We start from the raw sequence: 13,808 nt of genomic DNA, 5'->3' as shown, positions 1-13,808 counted from the left end.
TTTTCTTAGTATTTGAACCCAAGGGGTTAAAATACTTATTTTCCTCACTGTATGTATGTATGTATGTATATACAGCGAGGAAAATAAGTATTTGGACACCCTGTGATTTTGCAAGTTCTCCCACTTACAAATCATGGAGGGGTCTGAAATTTTCATCTTAGGTGCATGTCCACTGTGAGAGACATAATCTAAAAAAAAAAAAAAAATCCGGAAATTACCGGTTACAATGTATGATTTTTTTAAATAATTTATTTGTATGTTACTGCTGCAAATAATTATTTGAACACCGACCAAGCAGCAAGAATTCTGGCTCACACAGACCTGTTCATTTTTCTTTAAGAAGCCCTCTTATTCTGCACTCTTTACCTGTATTAACTGCACCTGTTTGAACTTGTTACCTGGATAAAAGACGCCTGTTCACACACTCAATCAATCACACTCCAACCTGTCCACCATAGCCAAGACCAAAGAGCTGTCTAAGGACACCAGGGACAAAACTGTAGACCTGCACAAGGCTGGGATGGACTACAGGACAACAGGCAAGCAGCTTGGTAGACTGTTATGATTATTTATTAGAAAGTGGAAGAAACACAAGATGACTGTCAATCTCCCTCAGCCTGGGATTCCATGCAAGATCTCACTTTGTGGGGTAAGGATGATTCTGAGAAAGCTCAGAACTACACAGGAGGACCTGGTCAATGACCTGAAGAGAGCTGGGACCACAGTCACAAAGATTACATTAGTAACACACGATGCTGCCATGGTTTAAAATACTGCAGGGCAGCAAGGTCCCCCTGCTCAAGCCAGCACATGTCCAGGCCCATTTGAAGTTCACCAGTGACCATCTGGATGATCCAGAGGAGGCATGGGAGAAGGTCATGTGGTCAGATGAGACCAAAATAGAGCATTTTGGAATCAACTCCACTTACTATGTTTAGAGGATGAGAACAACCCCAAGAAAACCATCCCAATGTGAAGCATGGGGGTGGAAACATCATACTCTGGGGGTGCTCTTCTGCAAAGTGGACAGGACGACTGCACCATATTGAATGGAGGATGGATGGGGTCATGTATTGCGAGATTTTGGCAAACAACCTCCTTCCCTCAGTAAGAGCATTGAAGATGGGTCATGGGTGGGTCTTCCAGCATGACAATGACCCCAAACACACAGCCAGGGCAACTAAGGAGAGGCTCCGTAAGAAGCATTTCAAGGTCCTGGAGTGGCCTGGCCAGTCTCCAGACCTGAACTCAATAGAAAATCTTTGGAGAGAGCTGAAACTCCAAACCTGAAAGATCTAGAGAAGATCTGTATGGAGGAGTGGACCAAAATACCTGCTGCAGTGTGTGCAAACCTGGTGAAAAACTACAGGAAACGGTTGACCTCTGTAATTGCAAACAAAGACTACTGTACCAAATATTAACATTGATTTTCACAGGTGTTCAAATACTTATTTGCAGCAGTAACATACAAATAATTTTTTTTTTTAAAAATCATACATTGTGATTTCCGGATTTTTTTTTTTCTTAGATTATGTCTCACAGTGGACATGCACCTAAGAGGAAAATTTCAGACCCCTCCATGATTTCTAAGTGGGAGAACTTGCAAAATCGCAGGGTGTTGAAATACTTATTTTCCTCACTGTGTATATATATATAAAAAACATGGAGGTACCATTACTATGAACATATCTTTGACCAGAAACAAATGCGATTTTTTTTTTTTTTTTTGCAACAGATTCTCATAATTTTACAGGTAGATTTAGCTATAGCAGGGGTCGAAATACATTTTTAACCTACTTGCACTGGTACTAGTAACAAAAAATTACTTGCACCAAAAAAAGTTACTTGCACAACCAAAAGTCAGTTTTATATCAACCTTAAAACTCCTCCTCTGATGTGTCAGACTCTTCCTCTCTGGGGAGAGTTTGAGGGGAGAGCGGCAGCAGCGGCAGACAGTTTTTTTTTTTGTTCCACGTGCACGCGCAAACGTACGGAACCCGGGAGAAGTCATTTAAGTGATATTTTTTTTCTGGCCATGATAATTTGTGCGCATGTTTTCCTTTAATTGAGCCCACGAATTAATAAAACGTGCTCTCAAATTAATAAAATGTGTGCACGTTTTCCTGGCCATGATAATTCATGCGCACGTTTTCCTTTAATTGAGCCCTCAAATTAATAAAACGTGTGCACATTTTCCTTTCAAATGATATGACCTAAATTGTCATCCTCACGATGGGGAGACGCTTCGCCCTCAGCATCTTTTTTAATGTGCTTAAACTCCAGATGACGCCATGCTGGGTAGCCAGAGTTCTCTATATATCCTTGTGCACCCAAACCATGATGATACACCCTGACCACATCCATTTCTAATAAAATGTGCGCACAATATAATAAAACGTGCGCACATTCTCTCCATATGCAAAACATTTTGCAATGACACTTCCAGGGCTCCGTACTTTATTGGTTCATTCTACTGGTGCTTATAGTTGATAAAACTTGGATAAAGTTACTTGCACCAGTGCTAGTGCAGTATAAAATTACATGCGCCGCTCAAATAATAGGTGCACAAACTAGCACATGCACATACTAATTCGACCCCTGATTACTAAACATTACTTCCAGTTAAGCTGGGATATGTGTCCTGTTGGCACTATTTAGAGATAAGAGACCTAATTAAGCATCTACAGTTATGAATTCTTCATCAACCTAAATTTTAAAGTATGTTTTTTCTTTATTTTAGGTGACTGAAATGTGAATTTATCGTGCCTAAGAAAGATAACAAAAGCTCTAAGGGTCGTGGCCGGCCTACTGGCACTCTCAGATGATTCCAGAATCTCAGAACCACAGAAGACACAGTGTTGAAGAAGGGTACAGAAAGATGAAAACTGCAAATGTTGATCATTTATCTGAAACCAAAGGAGATGCAGCAAGGGCATCCAGATCACATAAAATCCAGACATTGTATCAGCAAGCCCTGGCTGATCTTAGACTTGACTGACCTATGTGCTGAATGCAAACTCTGTTAGGTTATATTTGAAGATTACTTCATCTGCAAATGATGAAAGCATGTTAAATGTCATTTATTGAGTGCTATTTCTGTTATTTTCACATACAGAATTATTGAAGCTTCATAAAAGCGTCTATAAGTTAAGGCTTGTAACTCGAACCTTGTCCTCTTAAACGGCTTTATTTTACTATGTGTCCCGTTTAGAGAAATTCTAACCTCTGCTGCCTGCTACAGAATGCTCTACTGTCTTCGTTTTTTTGTGGGAGCATTACAGCACCACATACAAGTCTAGTATATACAGTGTTTTCAGGGTCCTAGAGCTGACATAGAATGTTATTAAGTGGTTCAGAAATGATTTTTTTTTTTTGTTCTAGCTGGTTTAGGAACGCCAATTTTGGGGTAAAACCCAAAACAAAACCAGAAACATTAAAATATTGTTTCTGTTTGCAACGGACCAGTTGGGAGAAAAAAAATCCTGGTTCAAAGCCCTGCTTTAAAAAATGCAATAAAGATTGCACATGCACATTTCTGTTGTATCAGTGAAACTTCAGATAAATCACTTCAGTGATTGCACAGACCCATCATGGGGACTCACCTTGGCTAATAGCACGGAGATCGTGTCTGCTTATGTATGTATGAATGATCGTGTCTCGTATAAAGTTTCTAGTAGCACACAGTTATTCATGCAGTATAAAATCTAACTGTTGTAAACAGAAACTTGAGATTTCAACCAGGGTGCAGGTCCTGTCTGCAGCACTAAAGGCCTACACTGTAATATATCAACAGTTACATCCTGTTTTCTAGTGCTCTCTGTAGTAAACAACAGTCCTACACTAACCCTAAGCATAAGGGAAAGATCCTCCTCTTCCCAAGGGATGAAAGGAGGCAAACACTGAGCTCTAAATACTCTCTGCCCACCCTGTTAGACATGATTGGAATTGAGGGAAAGTTTGAACTCTGTATCCCTGGAGGATGGTACTGCACTGGGAGGCAGCTGCAGACAGAGTTGGTAATTATTATTCGTAAGATTTTCAATTATGTGCAGAAAAAAAAGTTTTCTAAATGCAGCTTCAAAAAACAAAAAGTTTTTCATTGAGAGGGTTGGATGTGGGATTGCCTGCATTACAGATATGATGCAACATCAGCTTCAGTTTGCTTGGAATCCTGTCAATATGAGCAGCTAAAGAAAGAAAAAAAAATTAGATTTTATATTAGATATATATTAGATTAGATATTTGAACTGCAATAGCAGAGGTGTCACAGTTTGAGAAGTGGCAGAAACATGGCTGTAAAGACCACTTATCGCCTCTTCAGACACAAGAACTGTAACACTGCAAGGACTGTGTTCCTGTGAAGCTCAACTTTAACTTCCTAACATGCATCAACAAATTTGTCTGCAGCATATGTCACACAAGCTTCACTGAAAGCAGCCCAATAATCGTGAAATAGTTTCCATTTGTTTGGCGATACATGTGAAAGTGAGAAATTGCACAAGACCAGCTCACAGCTCTAATCATCTTCCTCATGACCGTCTTCTGCATGGAGGCAGATCAACACTTAGAAGACAAGAATCCTCCTGCTGCTCCAAAACAGATGTGTGACGAAAGCACACATTTCAAACAGTGATTTCCTCGTCTTGTGTAATCTGTTTGCACTTCCAACTCCAAGGAGACAATCTGGAGCAGATTCACAAAAGGTCTAAAATAAGTGACAGCAAGCGCCAACATGGCAATGCTTTGAGATCAGCTGCTGAAGTGATTGTTGGATTGACGTCCTGCAGACTGCTGGCTCTAAATGGCACATCGCAGCTCACATACAGGTAAGACTTATTAACTCGCATACGCATAAGTCACGATTTGACTTTACTCACAGTCAATTTGTGGACCTTGAAAATTTATGCAACCGTATAAAAGCCCATTTCAATTTGACTGTTTATTGGGAGGGGCGGGCAAAAGTTTAAATACATGCCCACCACATGTGCGAGGGGCGGGTGCATGTTGCGGCCACGAGGGGTGTGTGTGTGTGTATAAATTCCTGCCCAATCTGAACCGGTGGGAAGGATCTAAAGAAGAAGGTCACATCCAAAAACTTTGAATTGTCCAGAACTATTCGCACTGACAAAGCCCTCATCCTTGATGGGCAGCAGCCCAGGAAGGAAGCAAAAGATACTGAACCCACTTCAGACAAAGAAATCATCACCATCCAGGAAGGAATCACACTTCAAATGATCAAAACTATTGTAATATGGTGAGGTAAGCTCATTTCAAGTTTGTTTGTTTTTTTTTTTTTGGTCAACCTTATTAACTTGTGGTTTCAGGTTACTCGTGTTCCAATTCTGTGGACCCCAACTCACCCGAGTTAATGAGGCTCACCTGTATTTTGTCAGGAAACTCCTTAAAAATAAATAAATAAATCACATGCACAAACCTTCTTTCTTTTCCATTCCACTGCTTGAAGCGCAGCGTCTCAGTCACAGTGGGGTCATCAGAAAACCACAGCTCTTTTGACAGGGGCGGTCTCATGTACGGCAGGTCTGGCTCTTCAGTCACAATCAAGACCTGGAAATAAACACGAAAAAGAATCGACACTGGGCCACATGACAAACACAAGCATGCAAAAACTCAAATACAGCTGATGAAACTAAGGTACAACTAGTGGATGTCAACTTTGGCCGTCAAAGAGGAGACAGCAGCCTGACTTACCTTGGCTCCAGGGTCTTTGGCTCGAATAGACCGAGCTGCAGCAAAGGAGGCAGTGCCTCCGCCGATAAGGAGGTAGGGGGCGTGTGACGGGAATGTGACAGGTTCAAGCGCAGAGTCCGCTCCTGATGATTGAGACAGCAGGCGAGAGAGATGCAGAGCAAGAGCAGCAAACAGATAAAGTCAACACAGATTCCAATGCCATGGGGCAGGGGGCACTAAAACAAGAGAAAGATGCTCATGAAATGTCAGCTGGCTAATGTAAGAATCTCAGGAAAAATTCAGACAAATACAGCTGTAAAAGCACAAATCATCCCCAATATGGTCACAAGGAAGTCAGACAGACTAAATGAGAGAAACCAGTTTTTATTTCAACAACTTTGTAATCATCAGCATTTGAAGGGCTATAAACAAAAAGATTTATTCGGAGTAGTGTTGAGACAACAAATAAAATGGTGGGAACAGGCTGGTAGAACATCCACAGAACATCGTGTGGATGTTCTACCAGTCTGCAGTAGCCAGCCAGTTTCTGTGTGCAAAGGAAAATAATGTAAGCATCCACAATAAAACTGGGACTTTAAGAAATGCTGTGTTGAAAATTCTTGCTCTTTTAAAAAGAAAAGCACTTGGTAAATTTTTTTGAAGAAAACTTTACATTTCAGTGGAGGCCAATAATTTTGTCATCTTTATCTATCAGTCTGATCCCTTTCAATGTCTATGGTCTACTATAGGTCACAAACATGAATATATATTGAATATATATTTTTAAACAATTTCAGCACTGAATTGTATGATGTTGTAAAGTACGTTATACAAAATACAATGGTAAACTCAAGGCAAACTAAAATAATGTTGAAACTTTAATCGGAAGTTAGGCTATTGACTGCTTTCTTGTGGTCGCCTCTCTTTCTCTCTGAATGCAAAAGCTGATCAACTTTATAGCATAAAATCTGGCCATGTGAACACATGCAAGTGAGCTGCAGCAGTTCACCAACACTGCTGTCTCACTCACTCACTCACTCTCACACACACACACACACTCAACACATCTGGTGTGCAACAAGTGTTATACATGAGGCACATTGTCATAATTAATGTATGAACAACCTGAGGCATGTTCAGATGTTTTAGTGGGGGCCGCTTCTTCGGCAGCGGGGGCCGCTTCTTCGGCAGCGGGGGCCGCTTCTTCGGCAGCGGGGGCCGCTTCTTCGGCAGCGGGGGCCGCTTCTTCGGCAGCGGGGGCCGCTTCTTCGGCAGCGGGGGCCGCAGGGCTTCCCTCATCTACCGATTGTTCTGCTTTAGGTTCTTGCTCAAGGACATCTGTTACAAAAACGTCAAGAGAAGTTCAGGTGACATTCAGATTGTTTACTGGTCTGAAAGGTTTAAGAATTAAAACAAGCTGTAAGTAAGCGATTCTTATTCATCACTGTCATGGGAATATGCAAAATGAAGCAGTGCATACATGTCTGCTTTTGATATTTGTATCAGAGCATGTTACTGGATGCCCTTGAAAGAAAAAAGAAAAAAAAGTGCTGGGACACTAACTGTTTGGAAAACAATGTATTTCTGCTAAATACCTAAAAACAGCTGCAACAATGAAAAATAAGCCAAACAGGCATTGCTGGCATGCATGCTCAGGTCCAAGTTCTTGACTACACACTGATGTAAGACAAAGCCAACCACCATTTTGTAAAAACAATGAAAGGTGTTTAGTGTGTTAAGGCCACGTTAAGGCAGTATGCTAGGGCCGGTGTCGCCGATCGAATGGTCCCCCCCTAAAAATCAGTCCCCCCACCTACCTTCACCGCGCATGCATTATTTTGGAGCATCAGCAGCAATTCACCGATTATCGCCTCATTTCTGCTTAAAACTGCACTCTAGTCATCATCTATCGCAACGACAATCATTTCCACATAAATTCAACATTACTTCATAATAAATGATGGGGGAGCGTGATAGCAGCACATCTGAGTCTGACGTGCTGCTGTGCACACGTCATTTCGGAGCATCAGCAGCGAGTCAACGATTCGCCTTGTTTATGCTTAAAACTGCCTTGTTTATGATTAAAACTGACTTTAGAATGATTTAAGAGGTTTTTATTATTTAATATTTATTTCATCCATTTAAAAGAAAAAAACAGAATAGCAGAAATAACAAAACTCTACAAACCCTTGAATGAAAAGGAGCAGATTGGAAGAACAAGTCATATTTTCTGCCCCTTTTTTACAATACAATCTTATAATATCAAGCATCATTAATCAACATAATTTAACAGGTTACATTTCTATGACTGTCACATGCCACCGACTTATTTCATAATTTTAACCATTATTTATAAGATTACATCCCTAACAGATTACATTTTAAACTTCAAACATTCTAAACATTATTAACAGATTACATTTTTGGCTTTGTCACAGCCCACTGACTTATTTCATAGTTTCATACTTACAAAATACATCTAGTTTAATATGTTTTTAAATAATTTAAGCAACCTTGATTCTTTGATTTCTTTGTTGAGGTTGTTCCATAATTTTACACCATTCACTGCAATACTCCGTTCCTTTATCTTGGTTCTGAATCTTGGTTTTTTAAAGACTTCTATGCCTTTCAAATTATAACTACTTACTCTTTTTTCAAACATATTTTGAATGTTTATTGGTAAGGTATTGTTATGCGCTTGGTACATTGTTTGTAATAATTTCAAATCAACTAAATCATGAAATTTAAGTACCCTATATTTAATGAACAATGGACTAGATGGGTCTCTAAAACGACTGTTGCTAATCACTTTTAAAGCTCTTTTCTGCAAAATAAATAAAGGTTGTGTATAAGCTGTACATGTTGATCCCCAGATTTCTACACAATAAGTCAAATATGGAACAATCAATGAATTGTACAATGTTAATCATCCATAACTATTTAATGAATATTTAACTTTATGCAAAACAGCAATAGCTTTCGCTATTTTTCCTTTTATGTAATTTATGTGTGACTTCCATGTAAAATCTTCAATCATAACTCCTAAAAATTTCGTTTCTTTTACCCTTTGAATGTTCATTCCATCTATTTTTAATGACACATCATTTTTTTGTACTCTGTCATTAAACAATATGAAATTTGTTTTATTAAGATTAAGTGACAATCTGTTTATATCAAACAGATATTTAACTTTTTCCAACTCTGTATTTATCACTTGTGCTACTTCCTGTATATCTGATCCAGAGTAAAATAATGTTGTATCATCAGCAAATAAAATGCTATCAAGTACATTAGATACATTCACAAAATCATTGATATACAAAATAAACAGTTTGGGTCTAAGTACCGACCCTTGTGGTACTCCACACATAATGTTACACAATTCTGATTTAGTATTATTTATCTGAACAAACTGTTTTCTATTTTCTAAGTAGCTTTTTACCCACTGATGTGCAATCCCTCTTATTCCATATTGTTGTATCTTGAATGATCGATAACATCAAAAGCTTTTTTCAGGTTAATAAAAACACTTACAAAATAATCCTTATTATCTATTGCTGTTGATATTTTCTCTGTTAATTCCATAATTGCCATAGCTGTTGAATGTTTTGTTCTGAATCCATACTGAGCATTATTTAAAATATGATGTTTCTCAATGAATTTATCCAACCTTGTCACAAAAACGTTTTCCATAATTTTAGAAAACTGTGGAAGCAATGACACTGGCCTGTAATTTGAACTGTTATGTTTGTCTCCATTTTTATATAATGGGACTACCATGGCAATTTTAATTTCGTCTGGGAAAATTCCTGTTGACAGAGACAGATTACAAAAGTAAGTAAAAGGTTCACTAACAGTTTCTATTATACTTTTTACAGTCATCATGTCTAAATCTTCATAGTCAGTTGATCTTTTGCTTACACAGTTTTTTACAATATTCCTTATTTCATCTTTTTCCACATTGTCAAGGAAAATACTATTGACCGTATTTACAATTGTATTTAATTCTTCTACTATTGGTTTATTTCCCACCAGACTTGATCCCACTTTTGAAAAATAATCATTAAACTCATTTACAATTTCTTTTATGTCATATATCTCTTTATTTTCCTTGACAAGGTAATTCGGAAAGGTTGATTTCACTCCATCACACTTTTTATAATTTCCCATGTTGCCCTCATATTATCTTTACTCTTAATTGTTCACTATAATAATCTTTTTTTTTGTTTCCTAATTATTGTCAATAGTTTATTTTTATATTTTTTGTATCTGTGTTCTGTTTCCTTTGTTTGCATTTTTAAAAAGCACCTATATAAATAGTTTTTCTTTACACAGGCGTTTTTTATTCCCTTAGTCAGCCATGGTTTATTTACTCTTTTCTTACTAGTTTTTATTAATTTACAATTTTTATTATATGATTTCATCAGTATTTTCATAAATGAATTATATGCTACATTAACATCACCGACATAAACTTCTTCCCAATTTTGATTTTTAAGGTCATAATTTAATGCCTCTAAGGCTTTTAATGACTTATCTCTTTTAAAGTTTATAACCGTTTTTTTTTGTACCTATTTTTATATTTAAGTATTGAAAAAACTGGTAAATGATCACTAAGATCTGTCATCAAGATCCCATTCTTAATAATTTCATCTATTCTATTTGTGAATATATTGTCAATTACAGTTGCACTTTGCGATGTAATTCTGGTTGGTTTTGTTATCAAGGGGAGTAAGCCCAAGCTATTCACTGAATTCACAAAATCACTTGCTCTTTGGCAACTGGAGCTTTCCACATTAACATTAAAGTCTCCACACATAAAGAGCGTTTTGTTTTTGATCTGATGTAATAATCCTATTATTTTATCTGTAAATTTCACAACACAAGAGTCTGGTGCTCTGTATACACAACTGATTAGAATATTTTTAGATGTTTCGTGTACAATTTCCACAGTTACAATTTCTATGACATCTATTATTGTCATTTCTTCTACAATTTTACGTCAGATCTGTTTTTATGTACAAAACAATACCTCCGCCTTTTTTTATTGCTTCTATTTACAAAATATAGCTCATATCCCTCCATTTGAACATCAGCCATGAGGTCATCTTTAAGCCAAGATTTTGTGATTGCAACAATGCTGAATCTATTTTTAAACTGCTTTAAATAATCCTTTATTTTTGACATTAGCCGATTTAGCATGGCGGCTTCTCCTGTCTCTCCCGCACTTTTCTGCTCTGGGTGTGAAATGTTTAGTTATTCCTCGGCCTCCTTTAGCAGTAATGGTACTTGTAATAAGTGTAGCTTATTCGTAGCTTTGGAGGCCAGGCTGGGCGAATTGGAGACTCGGCTCCGCACCGTGGAAAATTCTACAGCTAGACAGGCCCCTGTAGTTGGTGCGGACCAAGGTAGCTTAGCCGCCGTTAGTTACCCCCTGGCAGATCCCGAGCAGCCGGGAAAGCAGGCTGACTGGGTGACTGTGAGGAGGAAGCGTAGCCCTAAACAGAAGCCCCATGTACACCGCCAACCCGTTCACATTTCTAACCGTTTTTCCCCACTCGACGACACACCCGCCGAGGATCAAACTCTGGTTATTGGCGACTCTGTTTTGCGAAATGTGAAGTTAGCGACACCAGCAACCATAGTCAATTGTCTTCCGGGGGCCAGAGCAGGCGACATTGAAGGAAATTTGAAACTGCTGGCTAAGGCTAAGCATAAATTTGGTAAGATTGTAATTCACGTCGGCAGTAATGACACCCGGTTACGCCAATCGGAGGTCACTAAAATTAACATTAAATCGGTGTGTAACTTTGCAAAAACAATGTCGGACTCTGTAGTTTTCTCTGGGCCCCTCCCCAATCGGACCGGGAGTGACATGTTTAGCCGCATGTTCTCCTTGAATTGCTGGCTGTCTGAGTGGTGTCCAAAAAATGAGGTGGGCTTCATAGATAATTGGCAAAGCTTCTGGGGAAAACCTGGTCTTGTTAGGAGAGACGGCATCCATCCCACTTTGGATGGAGCAGCTCTCATTTCTAGAAATCTGGCCAATTTTCTTAAATCCTCCAAACTGTGACTATCCAGGGTTGGGACCAGGAAGCAGAGTTGTAGTCTTACACACCTCTCTGCAGCTTCTCTCCCCCTGCCATCCCCTCATTACCCCATCCCCGTAGAGACGGTGCCTGCTCCCAGACTACCAATAACCAGCAAAAATCTATTTAAGCATAAAAATTCAAAAAGAAAAAATAATATAGCACCTTCAACTGCACCACAGACTAAAACAGTTAAATGTGGTCTATTAAACATTAGGTCTCTCTCTTCTAAGTCCCTGTTGGTATATGATATAATAATTGATCAACATATTGATTTATTCTGCCTTACAGAAACCTGGTTACAGCAGGATGAATATGTTAGTTTAAATGAGTCAACACCCCCGAGTCACACTAACTGTCAGAATGCTCGTAGCACGGGCCGGGGCAGAGGATTAGCAGCAATCTTCCATTCCAGCTTATTAATTAATCAAAAACCCAGACAGAGCTTTAATTCATTTGAAAGCTTGACTCTTAGTCTTGTCCATCCAAATTGGAAGTCCCAAAAACCAGTTTTATTTGTTATTATCTATCGTCCACCTGGTCGTTACTGTGAGTTTCTCTGTGAATTTTCAGACCTTTTGTCTGACTTAGTGCTTAGCTCAGATAAGATAATTATAGTGGGCGATTTTAACATCCACACAGATGCTGAGAATGACAGCCTCAACACTGCATTTAATCTATTATTAGACTCTATTGGCTTTGCTCAAAAAGTAAATGAGTCCACCCACCACTTTAATCATATCTTAGATCTTGTTCTGAGTTATGGTATGGAAATAGAAGACTTAACAGTATTCCCTGAAAACTCCCTTCTGTCTGATCATTTCTTAATAACATTTACATTTACTCTGATGGACTACCCAGCAGTGGGGAATAAGTTTCATTACACTAGAAGTCTTTCAGAAAGCGCTGTAACTAGGTTTAAGGATATGATTCCTTCTTTATGTTCTCTAATGCCATATACCAACACAGTGCAGAGTAGCTACCTAAACTCTGTAAGTGAGATAGAGTATCTCGTCAATAGTTTTACATCCTCATTGAAGACAACTTTGGATGCTGTAGCTCCTCTAAAAAAGAGAGCTTTAAATCAGAAGTGCCTGACTCCGTGGTATAACTCACAAACTTGTAGCTTAAAGCAGATAACCCGTAAGTTGGAGAGAAAATGGTGTCTCACTAATTTAGAAGATCTTCACTTAGCCTGGAAAAAGAGTCTGTTGCTCTATAAAAAAGCCCTCCGTAAAGCTAGGACATCTTTCTACTCATCACTAATTGAAGAAAATAAGAACAACCCCAGGTTTCTTTTCAGCACTGTAGCCAGGCTGACAAAGAGTCAGAGCTCTATTGAGCTGAGTATTCCATTAACTTTAACTAGTAATGACTTCATGACTTTCTTTGCTAACAAAATTTTAACTATTAGAGAAAAAATTACTCATAACCATCCCAAAGACGTATCGTTACCTTTGGCTGCTTTCAGTGATGCCGGTATTTGGTTAGACTCTTTCTCTCCGATTGTTCTGTCTGAGTTATTTTCATTAGTTACTTCATCCAAACCATCAACATGTTTATTAGACCCCATTCCTACCAGGCTGCTCAAGGAAGCCCTACCATTACTTAATGCTTCGATCTTAAATATGATCAATCTATCTTTGTTAGTTGGCTATGTACCACAGGCTTTTAAGGTGGCAGTAATTAAACCATTACTTAAAAAGCCATCACTTGACCCAGCTATCTTAGCTAATTATAGGCCAATCTCCAACCTTCCTTTTCTCTCAAAAATTCTTGAAAGGGTAGTTGTAAAACAGCTAACTGATCATCTGCAGAGGAATGGTCTATTTGAAGAGTTTCAGTCAGGTTTTAGAATTCATCATAGTACAGAAACAGCATTAGTGAAGGTTACAAATGATCTTCTTATGGCCTCGGACAGTGGACTCATCTCTGTGCTTGTTCTGTTAGACCTCAGTGCTGCTTTTGATACTGTTGACCATAAAATTTTATTACAGAGATTAGAGCATGCCATAGGTATTAAAGGCACTG

The 13,808-nt window shown here is 38.6% G+C and overlaps 1 protein-coding gene across 2 annotated transcripts in view; it reads right to left on the bottom strand.

Annotated features, from left to right (window-relative positions):
• aifm1 (apoptosis inducing factor mitochondrion associated 1) overlaps positions 1-13,808 on the bottom strand; it is an 82,248-nt gene that overhangs the window by 22,686 nt on the left and 45,754 nt on the right. The window contains exons 4-7 of one of the 2 annotated variants that reach the window (XM_034178757.1): positions 6,982-7,026; positions 6,814-6,951; positions 5,710-5,831; positions 5,435-5,565 (exon numbers count right to left, since the gene is read on the bottom strand). In XM_034178757.1, coding sequence (XP_034034648.1) covers positions 5,435-5,565; positions 5,710-5,831; positions 6,814-6,951; positions 6,982-7,026 — 436 coding nt within the window. Of the gene's footprint in view, positions 1-5,434; positions 5,566-5,709; positions 5,832-6,813; positions 7,027-13,808 lie in introns of both variants that reach the window. The other variant, XM_034178756.1, reaches the window with a different exon arrangement.

Source organism: Thalassophryne amazonica, chromosome 9 (assembly GCF_902500255.1).
Source record: "Thalassophryne amazonica chromosome 9, fThaAma1.1, whole genome shotgun sequence".
Classification (NCBI taxonomy): domain Eukaryota; kingdom Metazoa; phylum Chordata; class Actinopteri; order Batrachoidiformes; family Batrachoididae; genus Thalassophryne; species Thalassophryne amazonica.
The sequence above is the reverse complement of the archived record's forward strand: the minus strand, read 5'-3'. Positions and strand labels throughout refer to the sequence as shown.